At 46.6% G+C, this 24,124-nt stretch overlaps 1 protein-coding gene across 2 annotated transcripts in view; it reads right to left on the bottom strand.

The window, feature by feature from the left end:
- MNAT1 (MNAT1 component of CDK activating kinase) overlaps nucleotides 1–20,950 on the bottom strand; it is a 574,189-nt gene extending 553,239 nt beyond the window's left edge. The window contains exon 1 of one of the 2 annotated variants that reach the window (XR_014968776.1): nucleotides 20,711–20,950. Coding sequence is in view for 1 of the 2 variants with exons in the window: in XM_085626176.1 (XP_085482302.1) it covers nucleotides 20,711–20,799 (89 nt within the window). In the remaining variant the exon portion in view is untranslated. The remainder of the gene's footprint in view (nucleotides 1–20,710) is intronic. The other variant, XM_085626176.1, reaches the window with a different exon arrangement.
- Nucleotides 20,951–24,124: the final 3,174 nt, after the last annotated feature.

Below are 24,124 nucleotides of genomic sequence, written 5' to 3'. Positions count from 1 at the left end.
ACCCATTCACTGTTATAACTGACCACAAACCCCTAATTCCACTCTTCCAAGGCTCGTCGTCTCACCCTCCCCCACGGATCGAGAAGTGGATACTGCAGCTGCAAGAGTTCCAGCTGCAAGTGGAGTATAGACCAGGCACCCGGACGACTTCTTGTCACGGCATGCCCGGCCAGCTACCCCTCCCAAAGCGGCAGAGGCGGCCGCTACGGAGGATTACGTGCAGATGATAGTCAAGCGGTCCCAACCCCTCCCGATATCGCTGCAAGAGGTCATCGCTGCCACTCGAGACGACGATTGCCTCCAAATGGCAAAACAAGCAGTTTATTCCGGAGACTGGCGGCCCCTACAGAATCCGTCACCTCTGTGAACTGCGGCAGCCCAAGCCACACTAAAATCACTACACCACCTCCGCCAAGAGCTGTCTGGTCTTACCGGAAAGCCTTACCAGACAAGCAGCTCTTCTTGCCCATGGAGCACATCAAGGAATCGTCAAGTCCAAGAACCGGCTTCGGAGTAAGGTCTGGTTTCCCGGCCTGGACCACCAAGTGGAGTCTGTGATACAACACTGCCCTGTGTGCCTCGCCACGAGCCTACCAAGCAGACCAGCACCCATAATCACCGAAGCAGGCCCTCGTGGCCCATGGGACAGAGTCAGTGCGGATTTCGGCAGCCTCCCAGGAGGAAGATACATGTTAGTGATTGTGGATGGCTATTCCAGGTACCCGGAAGTAGAGCTGGTCTCGTCAAAGTCGGCAACCAAAGTCATTCCCAAGCTAGAAAAAGTAATAGCCACTCATGGGCTCTTTGGTGAGCTCCGGACTGACAACGGGCCACCATTCACCAGCGCCGAAGTAGCTGAGTACCTGGCCTCCCACCGGATGAAGCACCGGAAGATAACGCCACGGTGGCCCCAGGCCAATGGTGAAGTTGAGAGGTTGATGCAAACTCTGAATAAGACTATCCAGATTGTGCTGGCAGAAGGACTCAACTTAGAGCGAGCTGTGTACCAATTTCTCCGAGAATACCGGCTCACCCCCCATTGCACCACTGGCATATCTCCGAGCCGACTGTGCTTTGGCCGAGCGATTACCGACACCATCCCCCATCACTCCACTTGGGTGGAAGCAGCTAGTCCCCCGAATCTATCAGACCTCAGGCGCCAAAGAACCAACGAAACAGCCTCCCAGAAAAGACATGCCAAAGAAAGACCTATCGCCGTTGGTGACCGAGTGCTCGTGCAAGATCGACACCCAGGAGGGAAGTTCCGTACACCTTTCGAGCTGCACCCCTGGATTGTCACCACCATAAAAGGCACCATGGTTACTGCCAAGCGAGGCTTTGAGACAGTCACCCGCAACGTGTCGTTCTTCAAGAAAGTCCCACCCACGGAGGGAAGCGACGGCCCTGAAACTCCCGAACAGGATGAGATGCCCCGGAGTAGGCCTACAGATCCTAGCAGTAGGCTGACAGGACGAGGAAACTCAGGCTCCCTGGACTGCTCCACCAATCCACAGTCTCCGCCGCCACCGGATCAAGATTCCGGTGGAGACCAAGGCCCTACACCCACCTTCGGTTCGGTGGACCAGTCTCCGGACTCGCAGATGCGGAACAGCCCAGGGAGGTATCACTTCCGACCCTGCCTCAAGCCATCCCAGAAGTATAAAGACTATGTGACCAGTGGCTAGTCGGCGATCGGGGATCGGGTCGCAGCCAGGGTGAGCAGGCGCCACAAGCTCCCAAGTAAGACTGTTTCAATTTGTTGTATTGTGGCCAGCAGCCAAAGGCCAGGACTGACAGTGTATATTTAGGTTTAAGTTTGTGTTTCATTCTGTTGTTATCTCCTGGCATAGGAGGAATGTAATATCACGAGAGACGGTGGAACAGTCCACGTCTCTCACGATATCAGGGGAGGCAACTTAGATAAGCCACCCCTCGATCAGGGAATAATACAGTGGGCTCGACGGAGGTCGAGATCACGTGGTGTAAGATAATAAAAGGCCCAGAGCGCTGGGCATGGCAGTTTTGTGGCTGACCACTAAAGATACACGTGTGTGCCCGTGTGCAATCTGTGTCCACTAGGCCCAGTCACCCAAGACTCTACAGGGCCCATGAAGAGTGCTGCCGCGCTATTGCGGTTGTATGCTGCAGCGTATAGCCGCAGGGATGGCCGTTTATTCCAGGGATATCGGCGGAGCTCCGATACTACGCGGCCAACTTGGTGCGCGGTTCAGCCACGCCCCCACCTACTAACAATGATTGATCTACCTACACCAGGTGCTAAACAAACCAAATGCTCCCCATTCCTATTCTTTGTATGATATAATTGGAAAAAAATTATTAGGGCTGATCTTGCAAAAAATGGTACTTCTTTATCTGTAATGTGTTTATACAAGAAATATTTTTCGAGCTGTACTTGCCTGAAAATCTATATGAACAGTCTATATCTTCCTCCTTACATCTGGGTGTTAGGTGTTCTATTTTAGCTGATTTTTTGTCAACCTTACAATGGTGAATGTGGGTTTGGTAAATTTCGGGTAGAAAACAAAACATCCTTCCAGTTTGTAGTTGGCTCAGTTCTCAATAAATAATCTGGAATATATTTGAGAAATATTCCGACGAACCAATAGCACAAAACATATGACTGTGTTGTTATAAATATCCTTGAATCTCGAGCAGTTGAAATTAGATCTTAAATTTGCATATATTTAAAGACTGAAGTTTGTTCATAACTTTCAAGTCTTCATACACAAAATTGATTAAACAGGCCCAAAGACTATGCAAATCCTCTTCGGAAATGGTAATCAACTGAATAATTTAAGATGACATGCCAAAGACGAGTTCACAATAGTTTCTGCACATAGTAACAAGACTACCCGGAGGGGGCATGGGCTGGAAAGATGGAGGAGTAGGCGTTTCTCTCGGCTCGCCCGTCGGCCCAAACTAATCAGTCAAAGTCCTGACTGCCCTGAATAGTTATCTCCCTCCTGACCCAAAGGAAATGTCCAGAACTAGGCCCTGGAACTCACCTGCTGACATGATCTGCAACTCATCACAGGGCTAGAAGATGACGAAAAGACGGACGTGGTCCGGCCACCAACTTCCGTGCTGGGCCCCGGATATAGGCTGTGAAGCGGTTCTGGGTGAAGAGTAGCCTGCACTGGTTACTGCCCTCGGAGTTAGCGCAAATGACTGCCCACTCATATCAGGCAGGATTCATACCTAAGCGCAGTACCACCCATAACTGGAGGAGACTAGCATATGTCTGGCATGCCCCTTGCTTAATGGATGATGATTATGCCTTAGCACTGTTAGATATAGAACAGGCCTTTGACTCAGTGGAGTGGCCTTATTTGCGGCAGGTCCTCCCAAGGGTTGGGGCTAGTGGGGAGCTCCTTAAATGGATTTAATTATTTTACACATCTCCTGTGACATGAACTAGAATAGGGAACTTGGTGTCCAGACAGGTTGAGTTGTGTGGAGGCACCCGCCAGGGGTGCCCACTTCATCTGTTGCTGTTCGCGATGGCGGTGAACCCTGTGGAGCAGAATAGGAGAATAGGTGGGGGCAGGTTGGGCGAGACCAATCATGTGGTATCCTTATATGCCAATGACACACTAGTCTATCTATGCCCGCCAACAAACTCGGTACCACTGCTATTGGCAGAGTTGAGGAGATTTGGAGAAGTATCTGGACTTCGGATCAATCTAGGAAATTCCAAACTCATTCCCATCGGAAGATTAGCGGGTATACCGCAGTCTGAGCTCACAAAAGGAGAGCTACCATGGGTAGTTGAGGAGACGAGATATCTGGAAATAAGGTTGGCAAACACATCCTCCGCATACCACAACCACAATTTTGTTATAGTAATAGAGGGGTTTGGCGGAACTTGCCGTTGTTCCTTATGGGTCGAATTGCAATAATAAAAATGACCATTCTACCCAGATGTTTATATACACTACAACACTCGCTTTACATCATCCCTCGGAGCCACTTCTGAATACATGACGAACTTCTGACAGACCACTTACGGGGCAATTAACGTAAACGGGTACGTTTAACAACCCTGCAGAGGACATGGGGCCGGGGGGCTGGAAGTCCCATGCATAGAACTGTATTATACGGGCTCCCAGTTGCAGCATGCAATGCACTGGTTAGATACCAACAACAACTTTGAGACAAACTTTCTGGCGGGCACGCATGACTGATATACACTACCTGAACTATTGATGCTTGGGAAAAGTGTTCCCCCCAAAAAATCCCATACATTGCATGACACGTGGCCTAGATATGGGATAATGCAGTTCGAAGGGTAGTCCAACATGCTCCATATGCCCCTATGGGAGCTACGTTTTACAAGAGACAATGGTCCCTGAAAGCAAAGGAGTATATCAAGCAACAATCAATATAGCCACAATAGGTACTATATTATAGCCTATGCCCAGCCGGACAAGGCAGCTTTAATAAGAAACAATGTATTTAAATGATCAAACAAATGTAAGCAAAGTATTGGTGGGACACAAGCCTGTATCCTATGGCTTACATATCAAGAGGACATAAATTTTTGAAAAAACAAACAGGCAATTGAAGCGATGTTTCTATGTCAGAGAATAACAGGTAGTGAAACATCTTAGTATAAAGCTAGTCACCTTCACGACATTTTATACACACAAGTAGTCATAGTGTAAGGTGAACAACATAGTCGACGACGTTTCGATCCTTACTGGGGGGGGTGTTAGGATCATCATCAGGACTGATTAGTATAATTGCCTATAAAAATGCCTCAAGCTGTCAAGGATTACAGCAAGAATGATATTCCGGCTTGGTTATTTAAACCTAAGCGAGTTTAAAATCAAGGAATCTGTCTAGGGCCGCGATGGTAAATATCAACGCGGTAGCGATAATCTCAATATGGTAAAGGATTCGCGTGCCGGGGAAACGGCGGGGCAGCGTGTCGGTCAATGGGAGCTACAGCCATTTGTCCGTATCGCGGACTCTATGTCCATAAGAAGGTGGAAGGAAGGAGGATGCCAAACACTGGGAGACCTGTATACGGATGGTAGATTTATAACACGAGAGGAAACAATAGACCTTTTTAACTTAGGGCCAAGCTAATTCCTACAATATGAAAAAATTAATTCCCAGGAAATATGGCCAGGGTTCCCTGCAAAGCCCCCTAGCACTAACACATTGAAAGTAATGCTATACATGGCGCAGGGTACATGACTAATATCCCACCTATATGGAGCCTTAAGGGATGACTTGCCAGGATGAGTACTGCTGCTAAAACAACGATGGGACGCTGTACTGTAAAAGCCGCTATCTGATAGAGAGTGGGAAAGAGTCCAGGAGGGGGTTCCCACAGTCAGCTCCAATGCACGATTTAAACTCTTACAATACAACCTAGTTCATCAAGTGTACCTCACCTCGAGCACACTACACACAATCTACCCCACACGCAGTGATGAACGCCCGAGATGTAAGTCACAGGCAGCGGGCTTTATTCATATGGTTTGGATATGCCCCATGATATTCTCCTTCTGGGATATGGTGATAACATACCTTCAGAGAGCCACAGGATGGGTACTTCCTAAAGAGATCAGACAAGTACTGCTGGGCCTATTACCTAACCCTAAACATAAAAAATTAAGCTGGCGCTTTCTTTCATTGGGGCTGGTGTTGGCAAGAAGGCGCATTATTATAGCGTGGCTCAGTCTTGGCCCACGCAAGTGGGAGAGTGAATGAACAATATAGGTCAGTGGGCAACCGCGGAAAGGGTGTTTGTTCGTAAAGATGAAAAATTGGAAGAAGATCTCTGGGTGTGGTATCAAATGCTGGTAGACCTTAGAGGGGAACAAAATATGGAAGCCCAGGGGTCTGTGAGTGAGGTGGATGTCACATCAAGGATGAGGAATTCGGGGAGGGAAATGGCATGACCCAACGCAAAGCGCTAAGGAATAGCATATAACAACCATGCATACAGTAATACTGAAACTGTGACTCGATGTTTGCAGTGGAAGGGGAAAGGGATAAGTTGTGAGTTGAGATTGGCAAGATTTATGTAGATATTATGAAAAGTACATGAAGTGCACAATATACCACTGGAAATAACAAGCGAATGGGAATACAGACTCTCCCTTTGTTTGTTTTCCTTAATTTGTAAAGACGGATTATTGTGAATGTTAGAAGATGATCTGATCAACTCCTGCACTATGATTGGGAGGGAGGAATGGGGAACATGTTGTTATTTCAATATCTGTCTGCAAACGATGTCTATGTGATATACAAATGCTAATAAAGTAAATTAAAAAATATATATATATATTAAAAAACAAGACTACCCAGAAGCCAGTAATCAAGGGTGAAGGTACACTGGTCAGTCAATAAAAGTAGAGACCAGTTACGAGTCTATTTGGTCCAAAATCAAACATAGGGAGGAAAGGGTGCAAAATGAACACCATCCACACCAAAGTTCAAAGGGCTCGTTTCTTGAAATTCATTGCTCAGACAATATTTTCCCTTGATAGGGGCAGAAAAGGGACAGGCAGCACCCACTGTTAAAGTACTGTTCACCGTTCTTGCTGTTTTCCATGATAATTAGAATACAAAGTGCTTCCATCATACCATAGGACAAAATCTTTTATTGACGTATTTTTAAGGGTTGTAGTATAAATCTAGAATTTATTTTTCGCATTAGAAAAGAAAGGCAACATAACTAAAGTCACTCAGAGCTTAAAATGTTATTATTTAGCTAATGTTTACAAAGTTACAACATTTAGTGTGCCCACTGAATAGCACTAATTTAAAATGCTAAAAATGAAAGAAATAAAACATTAATTCTATCATTTTTATGAATTTGACAAGGCATGTGAAAATCTTCCATTTGCTAGATATTGTCAGTGTCTCTTTATATTTGCCAGGCATAGGGTGAGGAAAGAATGACCTGCACTTTTGACTAACTGCACCACAGACTCACTCTCAAAAAAACATCTCCACCACCTACATATGCAGACCAATCAAAATGCATTCTTAGCCTGCTGGACGAGGAATACGATACAGAACAGCTACACTATTGCTATCCTCATACAGCTAATACCAGAACTAAGGACACATCTGCTGCAAGCCCCAAAAATACTGCTCACTCTTCTACAAAACAAAGTCACACTATCACCAAAGAACATTGTCCAAACTGCCTACTAATAAATGCTCGATCACTCTCAAACAACAAGCATCACATCTACAGCCTTCTCATTGACACACAACTCTTCATACTTGAATTATGGTTGGGAGATGACATGGCTCCAGCGCTGCATGAAGTCATTCCTCTAGGCTATCAAACTATCAGACAAAATCATATAAGCAAAAGAGGAGGTGGCCTAGCTGTTGTATTCAAGCAAACATTAAATATCACTACAGCTGACGATGTCTCCATACAAGGTTGTGAGGCCCTCTTCACCAGATGTAATCCCATACCATCTTCCTACTGTAAATTTCTGCTCCTTCATAGACCTCCACTTCTAGACACAGTTTCAAACCTTATAACACTACACTCCAACCTATGCGTTCTGGGTGACCTAAACATTTGGTTTGACAAACACAATAAGCCCATCCAAAAACATCACTGGCCTAGACACTGACGCTACATCAGATCGTCCACAAACCCACACACATTGCTGGCCTATCCTAGATGTCATTTTTGCAAATACAGAACTAGTTACCTTTCAAACAATGACTCTAGTCACATGGTCAGACCACCATTTGCTTGCTTTCCAACATAAAATAACATAAAGCAACACACCTAAAACAACCTTACATGCATCTACCTATCGACCGTGGAACAAACTCAATTTTGAACACTTAGAAACACAACTAACATCCAATTCAGATCTAGACACAATAAATTCTGTTAAAAAACTATAGGAGTGGCAACAGGAAGCTTTTGACATCCTAATACTGCTAATAACACCACAACAGAACAAAAGAAAACAGGCACCTTGGAGGAATACAGAGATAAGAGATTAAATAGCAAATTAGAAAGCTGCTAATTACCTGTCTCAAAACAAACACCAATCAAGACAAACTTAACCTACCAATACTACAGATTATACAAGTCAGAGATCAAAAAAGCTAAGAAAAAATACTATTCAGACAGAATTCAAAATAATAAATGTGCATATTCTATAAAATTCTCTCCGAATTTCATAAACCAAATTGCCTAGAAGGAGCTCATCCCATTACTCAAGATTTCACAGTAAAACCGGCAATTCATAACACGATCAAAGCAGACACGTTGGACTCCTATTTAAAAACAAAGAGAAAACACCAGTTCCGACCCTTTTAAAAAAAAAAAACTCCAAGAGTACTCTAACTAAGCCTCTCCATTCCTTCCAACAAATATCACACAATTAACTTATGGACCTGGTCAAAGCAAGCAGGCTTGCCGGCAGCACTTCTGACCCCTGTTCACCACAAACCTTAAAGAAAATTCTTCTAACTACCTCTGCTGCCCTACCAGTAAGATGAAACATCAACAATTCCTTAACCACAGGAATATTTCCAGAAGATCTTAAAAAGTCATACTTACACCCATTACTAAAGAAAACAAACCTGGATCCGCCTAACCCCATCAACTACAGACCCATTACAAATGGGCTTTTCCGTAAAGGGCTCCCCTGGCTATTAAAGGCTGGTTCCCTTGTTAAAGGCCCTTGCCTCAGGCCTTTAATGGCCGGTAAAGCAACCTACGGTGCGCTTTAAGGCTATTAGAAACCTCAAAATTACCATAGACTCCAAGCTATCAATGAATGCCCAAGTGGACAAACTAGACAGATCAAACATTGTTTTTTTTTTTTGAAAATTTTATTGTGCAGAAAGAAGGTTACAATCACGGGCCTACAACTACCAGGGCCGGCCGCTAGTAGGTAAAAGATCACACAGTGCAATAAAGATGACTGGCCCACCGGGGCTCCGCACGATACAGAAGAGCAAACTGCACATAGAGGAAATCAGGATACACCCTTTTAACATAAATAACAACTTAAAACAAAGGCGAGGCAAGAAAACATAAGATGGGCGTCGGGCCACAGCAGGGGCACGTCCATATCCGACCACCCGATGGCGGTCAAAAACAGGGAAAACAAGAGGTAGGGTGGGGGGGAGAGACGGGAATACAAATCTATACTCAGATGTGCCGAGTAAGTAAGGAACCATCAAGGATCAGGGGGACATGGCGACATCAGACGTGTCCACCAGGGGGGGAGCACAAATACTTCCACGATACGCATTCCATTGCCCCCAAATTCTGTTCCAAGCACCGGGCTTACCACGAGCCACATAAACAGTCTTTTCCCTGAACATGCACCAGTCCATGTTCTCCTTCCAGACAGACACGGTGGGGGCCCGCTGCGAACCCCAAAGCTGCGCTATGTCCCTCTTTGCTATCATGTTCCCCAGGGAACCCCACCGCGTCTGGGCAGCATTATAGTCATTGGGCTCCCACACATTCAGCACACAACGACGCACCTCCGGCAACAGCGTGACCCCGGTGACGCGCCCCATAACCTCATGCACCTGACGCCAGTATTCCACCACCTCGCGGCACTCCCACAGGATGTGGAGAAAGGTGGCACTGTGCCCACAGCCACGCTTGCAGAGCCCGTCCTCAGAAAACCCCATCGAGACCAAACGGGGGCCCGTCACGTAAACGCGATGGAGGATCTTAAGCTGGACCAAACGGAGACGGGCCGGGATGGCCACCTCCTTAGGAGATGACAGCGCGGACTGCCAGTCCTCGTCGTCCAACTCAACTCCATCCCCAGTCCATGCCTCCCGTAGACGCACCAAGAGGTCAGCCCGATTATTTATCAACTTTTTATATATCAAGGAGATAGTACTATCGGGAACGTGACCGTCGAGTATGCGGTCCTCGAGGGGCGAAGAAACCGGGACCGTGGACCCTTCCCCAAAGACCGAGAGCAGGGCATGCCGAACCTGGGCGTAGCGAAAAAACTCCCTCTCACTAAGCTCATACTCGCTCCGGAGCGCCGCGAAGGTCTTGACCGCGCCTTTAACCCACAGATCCCCCACTCTGCTAATACCGATCGTGTCCCAGTGCTCAAAGCCTTTCGTCGTCCAGAGGCTCCCCAGGCGGTCTGAGGCAAACAGGGGAGTAGCACACGTTAAACGCTCACCCCACCCCATCGCAACATTCGCCGCCTTCCACACCCTTACCGCAATCTTGGTAGGGCCCGTGAGGGTACCACCGGCAGATCGGGAATAAAGCGCTCTGTTATAATTACCGCCGGGGAGCAGGAATTTATCCATCTCATACGACGGGTTCAGACCAGGAGCATACGTGGCATGGTTAATTGCCGACAGTTGGGAGGCCCAGTAGTACCGTCTAATGTCAGGAAGCGTGATGCCCCCGTCGTACCAGGGGAGGGTAAGCTTTGCCAGAGCGATACGCGCCCGCCCATCCCAGACCAGTCTCCTCTGCAGGCTCTCCACCTCCCGAAAATAGGCCACCGGGATGACATCAAATGAGTTCTGTAGTGCGTAGAGAAATCTGGGAAGGGACATCATTTTAAACAGGGCCGCGCGACCAAGCGGAGACAGGGGCAACCTACACCAACGCGCCGTATCCACCCTCAAACGTCGGAGTGGAGACAGGAGGTTCTGCTCATAGCGGACCGCCGGGTCCAACGAAACATACACCCCCAGGTACTTAAAGCCGGATGAGGACGTTTGGATAGGAAGTAGAGGCGGCAAGACGGGAGGGCCACCGGAGAGAGGGTACACACAAGATTTGGACCAGTTAATTATCAAACCCGAGTTTTTCCCAAAGGAGGTGAGGACATCAAAGAGAACATTGAGTGACTGTCGCGGCGAGGTGAGGTACAGAAGTATATCATCCGCGTACAGCGAGACCCGATCCTCGAAGCCCGGAGCCCACCGGATCCCCCTGATAGAGGGCTCCCAGCGGAGCTAGGCGGCGAGCGGTTCTAAGGCCAGAGCAAAAAGCAGAGGGGACAACGGGCACCCCTGCCTAGTGCCCCTCCCGAGAGCAAAGGGCCTGGAAGCCCGCCCATTGACAACCACCTGAGCCATTGGTCCGGCGTAAAGAAGCTTCACCCAGCTAAGAAATCCCTCCCCAAAGCCAAACTTCTTCAAGACCGCCCAGAGGAATGGCCACTCGATGGTATCAAAGGCCATGGTGGCGTCCAATGAAACCAATACGGCTGGTTCAGAAAAGTATTTCGCCCTAGCTAGGACACCGTGCAGACGCCGCAGATTAAGAGCGGTATTACGGTGGGGGATGAAGCCGCATTGATCCGGATGAATCAGATCACAGATAACGCTCAGCAAGCGATTGGCGAGGACTTTAGCCAGGATTTTGGGTTCTGCGTTTAAGAGGGAGATAGGCCTATATGAAACACAGCGGTCACGTGGTTTACCCTCCTTAGGAATCACGACTATAGTCGCCAGACGCTGGTCGGCGGGAAGGGAACCCCTCTCGTTCGACTCCTGAAACATACGACGAAGGAAGGGCGCGATTTTATCCGGGCGTAGTTTGTATAGTTCGATCGGCAGGCCATTAGGGCCCATGGCTTTGCCCGAGCGAAGGGAGCCAATCGCGGCAGCAATCTCATCGACGGCCAAGGGGGCATCCAACCGCTCACGGTCCTCGACGGATAAGCCGGGCAGGACAATATCCCGTAGTAGAAGACGAGAGTCGTCTTCATCTCTGTCAGACACCGGGGAATACACCGTCCGGAGGTGGTCAGCAAAGCACTCCACAATCTCGCCAGGCTCAGTCACACACCCTCCATCCGCAACCCGGAGCTCTGGGACCACACGATTCACTCTCTCCTTCCTATCCAGCCAAGCAATCAATTTACCAGCCTTGTCTCCAGCATCATACAACCTACCCTGCTGCTCCCTATACATGGTCCGGGCAGCGTCAGTAACAAGGGACTTATACTCGAACTGTTTCAGGCTGAGGGCATGTAGCCCATCCGGAGAGACACCCGTCTCCAAGGCCGCCTCCAACCCCAAGATGTCTGTCTCCAGCTTCTCCACCTCCTCCGTCTTAACCTTCTTAGCCGCCACAATCTGGGATAGGGCATGCCCACGGAGTACTGCCTTAAAGGCTTCCCACAGGGACACTGCGGACATCACCGACCCATCATTCTCAAGGAAGTATTGGTCAATCGACTTGACCAGACTATAGCGGATCGTGGGGTTCCGCAGGTACCAAGGGTTAATAGGAGCGATCCGCCCAGCAGACCGCGTCCCAGTGTCAAAAAGCAACCACAGTGGGGAATGATCAGAGATACCCCGGGCCAAATGCTTAACCTCTCGAATCCGGGCAGTCTGGGCCGCGGGCATAAGAAAGTAATCCAATCTGGAGAGACTCCCATGCGCCCCCGAATGAAAGGTGTACTGACACTGTGTAGGATGCATTAACCTCCAGCAATCGACCAGACCGAAGGTCTCCATGAATCCGCCAAGCCACGCCTGCGCAGCAGGGAGGGCCCTGGGCGGGTGGCGATCCCGGTCGCCCGAGACCACGGAGTTGAAATCCCCACCCATAAGCAGAAGACTGTCAGGAAGCTCAAGCAGCATTCGACCCAAATCTGAAAAGGTGGAGTTCTGGAGGCCCGGGGGGACATAGACAGAGACCAGGGAAAGGGACTGCCCCTCCCACCGCCCAGTCAAAGCCACATAGCGCCCTCTGTCGTCCGGGACTACCCTGGTGATCTCCAGCGGAAGTGAAGATCGCAGGAGAATGCCAACCCCCCTAGAGCCAGTGGTGAAACCAGAATGGGCAACGAGTCGGTACCCCCCCCTGTTCATGGCATGACAAACATTACCCACCAGATGCGTCTCCTGTAAAAACACCACATCAGGAGACATACGTCGCAGATACTGCAGCACAACACCCCGTTTGATACGGTCCCCCAATCCATTGACGTTCCATGACATCAACCTCAACCCGTCTCCCCCCATCCCCTCCAATCGATCAAGGGTCCCCCAGCAGATAGCGCAACGCCCAAGACTAGAACAGAACAAATACCTCGCATGAAAAACAAAACACACAAATCAAAACCCCCCAACCCCCCCCAACTACCAACTCCCCCCACCCTGCACCCCTGCGACCCAAAAAACCACCCCAACTTGCAGTGTGCCTGTCGCCCCATAAACCCCATTCTACGGAAAGACCCCGGAGGAGGAGAGGGACCCGTCCCCAGCCGCCCCCCACATAGATCATAATGAAACAAAATGCAAAAGAGAAGGTGAACCCAGCGGAACAGTACAGAATGGCAAAATCAAGGACCAAAGTCACTCCGAGGGAGACCCGCCACCCTCGGTACCATGAGAGGGCCCAGGCCGGTCCCCGCGGCCTGGCAACGAGTCAAGCCAGTCACTCACAGTCGCGGGAGAGTCAAAAAAGATTGTCCGATCTTCGTGCTCCACTCTGAGCCTAGCAGGAAAAAGCATGGAGTACTTGAGACCCAGGTCGCGGAGGCGACGCTTTACCCCCTGGAAGCCCATCCTTTGCTTCTGGACAAGTTGGGTGAAGTCCGGGAAAAAGTTAATAGACGCATTCTCATGGCGGACCGGGCCATGGGCCCGCGAGGCCTGCAAAATCACATCTCGGTCTCTGTAGTAGAAAAGTTTGGCCACAATGGGCCTCGGGGGGGCCCCCGGCCGCGGCCGACCGCCCGGAACTCGATGGGCCCGCTCCACGGCAAAGAACTTACTCAGGCCGACGGGGGCAAGATGCTTGAGGATGAGCTCTTCCACCAAGAGATCCACCGGGTGGTTGTCGGAGGACTCCGGGACGCCCACGACTCGGACGTTATTGCGGCGGGCCCGTCCCTCAAAGTCCTCCAGCCGCCGGGCCATCAGATCGTTGGCCGACTTGAGGTCGCCGAGAGTGGCCCGCTGGTCCGACACATCCGTAACCAGGGTGGACGTCCGCACCTCAAGCGATTGAACCCTCTCGTTGGTCTTGGAGAGATCCGCCCGAATCAGTGCGACATCAATAGCCACCGTGTCGATTTTACGGGCCAAGGCCTCGTATTGCGTAGCAATAGTCTCCTTGATGCCGTTAATGGCGCCCATAATGTCCTGCAGGGACGGATCCGAGGGCATGGACGAGCCACCACCAGACTCGTCCGAGGGGGCTCCAGCCGCTCCAGGGGACCCTCTTCCTTGAGTATAGCGATCCATGTTGTTCGTCTGGACCGGTCCCCCACGGAGGGATGTCTTAGTCTTACGCCCCTCGGGGCCCCCCCTGCCACCCATGAGAACCACGCTCACCAACGGGGACCGCCGGCCCAGCGTCAAGGGGGTGCCGGCCACTCAGTCAGACGCCGCACCAGATACCGTGGTGCGGCCGGGCGATGAAACAAAAATCAACGGACACACTGGTGGCAAGCGGAGACAAGGGCATCCAGCGGAGGTAAACCCCCAGCCGCTCCAATCAGTGACGATCTCCAGCCCCTCAGGGATCCAAAAGTGAAACCGAAAGTAATGGAGCGGCCCCTGGCACAGATCCGCTGCTGTTCAATTACACCCCGGCTCCACAGGTCACCCTCGCACCGGGCACAGCCATCGATTGGGCCTCGAAAGTTCCAACCACCATAGATCAGGATTCCCAGGTCCGATTTGGTTTCTGAAAGAAGGTCCACGCTCAGCCAGAATTCGCCTTCCAGATTCCGTCAGCCAAGTCAGCATAAATTCAGGATAAATTCCGAGGAGCGGCAAGGGTCCGGGGAGCCCTGTGCTCACGCGACCATCTTGGATGCGCGCTAGGCTCCTCCCAGATCAAACATTGTTACTATGAAACTCTGCGATGCATCCTCCCCCACCTGGGATTTCCACACAAGGTCCAGGCTCTTATTCTGTCTAAACTTGATTACACCGACAGCTTCTACCAAGGATCATCTTTAACAACTATGAAAAGACTACAACGGATTCAGAATTCTGTTGCCAGACTACTCTTACATATAAAGCAACAAGCTCATATCTCCCCTGCCTTGAAGGCCCTACATTGGTTACTGGTTGCCAAAAGATCCACATTCAAGCTGCTTTGCATCACCCACAAAACGATACATGGAACAGGACCACTCTTCATCAGAAATAAAATGACCAAATACATTCAAACAAAGGAACCTCCTCTCTAGATTGGCACCTCGCCTCAAAATGCCCCCATACAAGAAACAAGCATTGGCATAGCCAATAGGTCTCGCCTTTGGGACCATACAAGTGTTTAGCCATGCAACAGTTGATGCTGTTGTACCAATGATATTGTGCTGCATAGCTAAATACTTATAAGGTCCCAAAGGCGAGACCTATTGGCTATGCCAATGCTCGAGGGGGTGCTGCGGGTTGTTATGTCTAATCATGGTCGATGCTTCTAGAACGTCCGTGGCGCGCAAAGGCGCTTAAAAGCGCCGAGTGGAGAACGGCAGAGGAAAGGTGGAGACATGAGAGGGAGGGGAAGAACACAAGCAGGAAGCGGTATAAGGGAGGGGGTAGGGCATGTCGCGCGCACTAAGGGGAGAGAGGCATGCAGGCTGGCAAATGGTGTGCACTTTCGCGGCCGCTTTGATGTTCTCAGTGGCCACGCGGCAGGAGCCCCACACCGAAAAGGAATGTTTCAATTCTGTACAGACAACGCCAGAATGTGTACCCCACTGTAGATCTACAGAGTTTTATTTGTTTAAAAAAAAAAAGTACTCCTATACATTTACTCCTATGTTTGTAGGAGATTTGAATTCGCAGAGGATAGCGGGGCACTCGTGGGAAGCTGTGATGTGTATTTTTATATAGCGCCTACTACTCGTGACTAGGCGTTGAAGATGTCATGTCGTGGTTTCTAGGGGTACTTCTGGAATTATTGTAAAAATGCTTAGCTTTTCTTTGTCGGAGGGATATCACGGGCATTTTAGGAATGTCCGAACACTTTGCAAAGAGAAGGGAACTTTGAACATAGTTCCCTCACTCCTCCACCCTCCATTTAAGAAACCGCTTCCTCTAGATCTACACACAATGTGGGGGTAGTCACTCCTCGCTGTGTCTTACATACTAATTTACTCCTGCCCTTGAAAGAAGTAAAATTTAAATTGTATGGAGCACGGGCGGTGCTCTTCGAATATTGCCCATGTCCACTTACTTTGCAAGACATACTCACACTGAAACGCCCATTCCCCTGCAGGTAACATTTGCTTAGGTGTAACACCCCGCCCCCACAAACACACACACACGTGCTCGTGTAAAGCGCTCCAGTATAAGCGCTCCAACAGAAGCACTATATAATATTGCAAAAAAAATGTTATTATATGAGAACCTATGTATAAGCCAACAGTATTTGCGCACATGGCGGTTTTATTTCAGGTGATACAGTTGAGTAGGTGGGTGCGGGATCATAGAACAGGAGGTACTGGGGACTGAATCAAGGGCGGAATCAACACTGAAAATGAAAACGGTACTAAGGTGGTTATTACAAGTAGGGTTGGATCGGCGAGTTGAGCGGAGGGCGGAGCACACACATAGCTGCCTGTAAAAATACCGCTTGCACCCATAATATCAATATTCCCTACCTCTCAATGACCCCATTCTGTTAATCGGAGCCTGTGCTTTTTTTTTTTAGCTGTTGTTTTACATAGCGCTAACTAGACCCGTAGGTATTGGAGACATTACATGAGCACCAGTTGCTTTACGTTACAGAAGGACACATTTATTTTTGGTAGGCACGGGGATTAACTGATTTGCTCAGAATCACAGGATGTTGCCACGACGCCAAAACTCCCACCGGGATCCCAAGCTCCAAAGTCGGCAGCTCCGATTCTAACTCCAGTGTCCGTTTTCTGTTTCCAATATGGAAGAAAAAACTGGAAGAACTGCTGATTAGCAACCCAATTATTTGAGGGCTGACTTTACTTGACTGCGAAGTTGCGTTTTCCATCCTAATCAAAGCCCTACAGGTCATTAGCTAAGATTGCCTCTGGTTACGCGATTAATCTCGTGCAGCAGTGCAAGAGAGCTCTTCCATGGCAGAGGTCACTCTACTGATACTAGCGCACGTGCAGCTGTATCCAGTGATAGCTATGTGGACAGGGGCCTGGCAAGCACCAAAAGTTCGTAGTGACCATCACACGCCTAAGAGGCTGAGCTCTGCGTTCTGGAGAACGTCCGTGGAGCGCAAAGGCGCTTCAAAGCGCTGAGTGGAGAACGGCAGAGGAAAGGTGGAGACAAGAGAGGGAAGAGAAGAACACAAGCAGGAATTGGGATAAGGGAGGGGGTAGGGCACGTCGCGTGCACTAAGGGGAGAGAGGCACGCAGGCTGGCAAATGGTGTGCACTTTCGCGGCCGCTTTGATGTTCTCAGTGGCTGCGCGGCTCAGTGAGAACATCAAAGCGGCCGCGAAAGTGATCACGCAGGCTAACAAATGGTGCGCACACCTGGCGCACATGCACTGTAGCTGGAGGCCTGAAATGCCACTAGTTTGCACTTCCAAAACCCGCTTACTAAAACTCTCCCCAGAGCAGCGCTAAAGCGCTGGCTCAGGCGAGACCTAAAATAGCATAGGTGGCACATCCTTTTCTGTTCAAGCAGCCAAAATATGGAACTCTTTACCCCCAAACATAAGATCCATGACTACCTTACTTTCAGAAGACTACTCAATAGTTGGCTCCTCCCACACAACTACCATACTCAAATATATATATATATTTTATCTACTGGCGGTCGCCAGTAGATAGTTATAGTTAGGACCAAGTGTCCATAGGAAATCTGAAAATTCTATTTTGAATAACTTTGGCGCCGGTTGACGAATCCTCGCGAAATTTTCAAAACTAATGGGGCGCTCCGCTCAGCTCCTACCCTTTAAGTCTCGGGGTGATTCGTCAAGCGGGAGCCGAGAAAAAAGGGGGGGTCCCAAAACGCGTTTTCCCCATGCATTTTCCCATAGGACCTTTAGTCGAAGGTACAGCCCGAACGGCTGAACAGAATTACTTGAAATTTGGCAAAGAGGTAGACCTCAGGTCAGGCATGTGCCTTTTGTAAAAAATTGCCAAATAAATGAGTCCTTTTGTTTCCTCTGCCTTGGGGGCACAAAGGTCTCCTCCTCACTCCCTGAAGAAGTCTCCTGTTCTGCCATTTTCAGGTGCAGGAAAAGCAGTTCAGCTCCTTCTCCCAGGAAATAAGAAGTATTAATGAGGGGAGTGGGTTTGGTGTTGGAAGATTCTGGAACTGAAAATACTTTGAACCAATGAAAAGTGTTGTTCCGTAATCACATGACTTGCCGTGCGCGCACGGAGCACGCGCACACGGAGCACGCACGCATGCGCACACGGAGCACGCACGCATGCGCACACGGAGCACGCACGCATTATCGTACGGAGCACGCACGCATGCGCACACGAAGACGGTGCGCGCAACATGCGCGCACGGTGCGCGCACCGTGAAAAACTTAAAAAAAAAAGTTTATAAGTTTATGGAAGACATAGGTTTCACACTTAGAAATTAGCATTTAAAGAACATTGCAAATTCACTGAAAAAAACATAGGTTTCACACACGTTATAGTTAGGAATTAGCATTTAAAAAACCTTGCAAATTCACTGAAAAAAACCATAGGTTTCACACATGTTATAGTTAGCTGGACATTTCACTCGTAAAAAACCATTGAAATTCCCCCGTTATAGTTAGTTCAGCTAACTATAACTCGCGCGACCGCAATCCACTGCTGATGACGTCACATAGTTTGAAATTAGCATTTAAAAAACCTTTGAAATTCACAGAAAAAACCATAGGTTTCAGGCAGTGTATTGTTAGCAATTAGCATTTAAAAAACCTTAAAAATTCACTGAAAAAACCATAGGTGTCAGGGGCGTTCTAGTTAGCTGGACTTTTCACTCGTACAAAACCATTGAAATTCCCCCGTTATAGTCATTGGAGATGTCATCTGTGATGTCATGAGTGATGTCACTGACCATGTCATGAGTGATGTAATATGTGACGTCATCAGCAGTGGATTGCGGTCGCGTGAGTTATAGTTAGCTGAACTAACTATAACGGGGGAATTTCAATGGGTTTTTACGAGTGAAATGTCCAGCTAACTATAACATGTGTGAAACCTATGGTTTTTTCAGTGAATATGTATATGTATATATATATATATATATATATATATATACACATATACACACACACACAGAATATCACTCTGTATACAAGCATTTATTTGGACTATAGATGTGTACCTAACTATGTGTATTGCTTTTTAAAACTCATATAATAATTATGTTTATAAATATATAGATATTCATTAGTTCTGCTTAACAAATGTACATATTACTTATGGTTATATTATTCTATGGTTAACATGCATATAGGCGACTGCATAAATAAGTAAATGTTTTATAACTATTTATAAATAAGTAATTCTTTTATAACTATTTATCTACAATTGCTTCACTATTGAGTTACAAAAAAAATATATAAAAACAAACAAATTAACTTAAAGTACAGCAATACTTGAAAATTTGAGTTTATTAAATATAACTTAAATCTACATATATATTACCTTCCTTATACATATATAACTGCCATGTACTTATGTATTTTTATTTATTACTTTACTTAAAATTCAGCATCTCAAGTGCACTATCCTATACTTGTCTCAATATATCCTCTACCTCCACTCTGACTCATCCCAAACCTCATTCCACCACTCTCTCCAATGCACTACCCTATTCTCTCTCAATATATCCTCTACCTCCACTCTCTGACTCATCCTAACCCCAATTCTACTACTATGATCCACATAATAACCCTTTCTAGACACTTTTCTCCTCTACCACTCCTTGCATCATCTCATACCTCTTTTACTATTCAGATCTACCAAACAAACCTTTCTAAACATTTCCCTCTGACTCTTCCCCTCTCCACCGCCCCTTTACTCATACCAAACCTCCTCTTACTGCTAAGAGCTCGGAAAAAAAAAACTTCCCTCTTCTATCCCTTCAACCAAAATAACTGGCTAACTTGTCCACCGAAATAACTGACTAACATGTCCACCGCTCAAATTAATTTCATATTTCCCTATACTAATTCCCCACTAATCCTGTTTTGGGTTCCAGAGTAGCGTGTGACCTGATGATGGGCACTTCAACAGCTCAGCAGGGGTGGCAAGAGCTTTATAAATGCACACCCTTCCCTCTTCTATCCCTCAATAATCCTTTTTCACTCCAAATAAACTCATGTCCACTGCTCAAATTAATTTGATATCTCCCTAAACTATTTCACCACTAATCCTTTTTAGGTTCTGGAGTAGCAGGCTACTTGCCGAAAAAGCGCTTCGACACCTCGTCAGGGGTTGCAAGTGTTATATAAATACAATTACAAATCACAGGCATGGTATCACTGAGGCAGTTAATTGCCCCAAAACCATCAGTGATGTCATTGTTTTGACTCCATCACTGACAATATACTACACAGTCTTTAACTCCACGCACAGCTCCGAGCTAACACTCATTTGTAGGAAATGTTCTTGTTTAGCATTCTAAAGTTTCAGCAATTCAAATATTTACTGCATAAAGATACACGGTGAATGAACAGTACAATGAGCAATGTATGAGTTACAAGTCCACAGAAGCTTACTCTTACTCCTGCGAACTATTGCGCAGTAAAGAATAAACTTACAGCGTGTGTCCGCAGACGTTCACCATCAGCTTCAGGGAGGGGTTCCTGTACTTGGTGGTCTTGCACCGCGGGCATCCCTGGTCATCCATCTCTGCTCTCTATTGCACTAGAAACACCCGTTCGCACACCAGGTTTCCCTGTGCGGCGTTCCTGTCCTCCAACACGCACCAACAATGCCGAGACCGGTAACAATCAGTTCCGCCGAATAAAGGTCAGCAGCTGCAGCGCCAGCACAGGACACGCTGGTGCTGGTTTCACGTGAAATCTGGATGATTTACATGTCCTCTTTAATGTCTATGTCTTGTATTAGAATCGTGGTAAAATTAAGAACAGAAATATCCACAGCATTGATAAACATGTCTTATTATTAATAATATGTCTTATTCTAATGATTACCCTAACATTTCTAACAGCCATCGCCAGAAATGCTACAAATTGTTATCCGGATGTAATGTTCTTAGTTTCGCAATATCGCGCGTATTAAAGCGGCCATAGCTGTTAAGCGGCCTCATACTTTGAAACAATTTTAAGTCAGTACTAGTTAAGGCTGGTCTGTTATCAAACACTACTTTGCATGCTGGGATTTGTAGTTTTTTTCTGACCATAATACTATTTGGTTTAAATGTCCTACGAACAAATGGCCTTTTGCACGGTCAAAACGCAAGTAACGAAGCTGTCTCACATAACGTGGTCACTTTACGGGTATCATTCAATCTGACGCCTGCCTAGCCTTTCTGGCTTCTTGACTGTAATGACTACTCATAACGCTTGGCAACACATATTCTATTTATGCACTGCTCCAACATTATCACGTTTCTCTCGCATCTTTCGAATTTTAATTTTCTCGACGTAACTTTCACACACTGAATCGAAAGCAGTTGCAGTGATGTATGCAAAAAAGGTTATTAAAATATTATTTTTTCATTTGAAAGTAAAAATAAACTGGTTGTGGGCCATATGAAAACAGGGTGTGTGAAATGAATACAATCACAATTAAAAAGCAATACACATTATTAGACATTTAATCCCATGCAAGCATGCTGACAGTACCAAAACGAATGTCCTTAGTCAAATTTTTCAATCTAAAAGTGCATTTCAATCCAGATAGCGCAGATGTGGTGGATAAAGTCTATTCCTTTTTTGCCGCGATTAATGCAGGCTTTACAGATATTTTTCCGGGAATTGTCATCCAATTTGGTCTAATTCTAAACAGTGTTATCGATTTCATGGTGGTTTGGGACAGTTGTGATAACTCTTGAAAAAGTTTCATGTGATTATATTAATTTCAGTAAGGTTTATAGTGAAAAGCAGCACGAGGGAGCTCATTAAAGTGAACTAAAAATATGTCCAACGAGATAGTCATGTGCATACATTTTACATTCCGACTTTAAACTGTGTGAAGTAAATTTGTGGATTCGGTAGTTCCCCTTTTAACTGTGTGTGTGTGTGGGGGAGTGAATTCATTTACATAACACAAGCTTAATGGACTTAATCGTCTTTACAGGTTCATCACCCCTTTATGATGTGAGCTAGTCTACAAGAAATGGTCTTTAAGTGATTAAGGAATGGTTAAATTTTTAAAATTGAAGAGGATCAATCAGGATTGTTTTCATTTGTTTCAAATCTAAGGGGCATATGTAGGCATAGATCAGACGAAAGCAATGTCTTTGAGACAAATGTGGTCTGAATGATCACTAAGATCCAATGGAAGGATGTGTGGGGTGTACCTACATGGTCCTACTTCATCAAATCTCAGGGCATCTAAACGGAGGCATTATGTTACCTGGAGCCGCTATAGTTACTGTTTTCTGGGTGGCTGTGTCATGATGAAAACGTTATCTTTATAGTGGTTCACTCTGAAAGAGAGTTTTATAAAATGCAAAAATAATATAGTTAAAGTCACATGGGATATGCTAACGTGCAATTTATATTGAGCTGACACAACATTTAAAATGTGCAAAATGCAGTATGTAGCTACACTTATTAGAACTAGGCCTCAAAACGCCTACAACAGCTTTGCTTTACTAGTTGCTCAATCAAATGTGCTAAGACATGTATAAATGTTTAAAAGTTGACCATACCTTAACATGCCTTTAACGAAAACTTCACACAACACCGCATACTATTTTTGATTAATAGTAAAATTTGGAAAATATTTGCAAAAAACACTTTATTGTTGAATAAAATTGTTCACACAAAAATGCAATGCATGAATAAGAAATGTTGACTCTGTTAACATATTTTTCTCATTGTAAGATGAACAGATGTGGTGCTGAATAATATTTTGTTGCAGTTGACGTTACTAGTTCACATAGTTCATTGTTAGCTAAAATACAATTATGCTTTATTAAAAGGTTAGGAATGTAGCCATGCTCATGTGAAAGACTATCTAGAATCAAAAAGTCTCATATGTAGACACAATTTAAATTTTGTTTCACACTTCACAATAACTGCCTGTAGCTTATTGTGGGAAAGGAAGAGGGGAGTCTGTTCTCAAAAGAATACCGAAAGTTTTTCGGACAATAGGAGAAGAGGATACAACCTGGACTGCAACATTTATTTTCGACTGTTTATATTAGTGCATGTTCCTAGAATAGGTGAATGCTTTTTTTGAAGACCCTTCCTCCATACATTTTTCCACACAGAAGCTGAATGCTAATGGCTTAATACTGATAGCTGAATGATGATTTTCCATCTTCCTCTGAGTCGATTGCTAATTGCAGTTTGCTTCTGCTTTGCATGATTATTTGGTCTTATCTGTCTACTGAATATCATGTACCTCTCTTTATGGAAAGTTCTGCTGATTCCTTGAGCTCTGGGTCCAAGGTAGCACTCTCCCCAGCAGCTCCGCTGTACAGCCAGACCGCTCTAGAACAGAGCCCTCTCCCAGCAGGGTTCGAGCCAGCAACCCGTCCCTGCGTCGCAGGTTTCACCTTTGCCTGCAGTCCATATCGTTCTGTGGTATTTCCCTGTTTCGATCCTAATTTTCTTCCTGCGTGTTGCTTACTATTTTTCCTTACTGTGACTGTATTTTCTGTGCTTCTTTTTACCCCGCGTCTCTTGGGCATACATTTCCCGCCGCTGCTGCCCCTGCGGCCCTGCCCCCCGATTCAGCCCTGCTCCCGCCTTCCCACCTCTGCTCCTGATGGAGCGGGTAAAAATAGATTTTTTAGTATACCCAATCCATTTATATATGTCATATTAAAATGAATAATATTTAATTCTAATGAATAATGGAGTGTTGTGATATTAATTAATCAACCTTAACCAAGAGAAATACACGTGGGAATGCATTTGCATGGCTAAAATAATAAGTGAACTAAGTTTGTACGCATATTAAATTTTAAGCAGTGTTAATGTGATTTGCGCTTAAATAAACCAGCATTAACGGCTTTAAATGTTGCATATGGCTAG

Source organism: Triturus cristatus, chromosome 9 (genome assembly GCF_964204655.1).
Source record: "Triturus cristatus chromosome 9, aTriCri1.1, whole genome shotgun sequence".
Lineage (NCBI taxonomy): Eukaryota > Metazoa > Chordata > Amphibia > Caudata > Salamandridae > Triturus > Triturus cristatus.
This window is presented reverse-complemented; position numbering and strand designations above follow the sequence as displayed.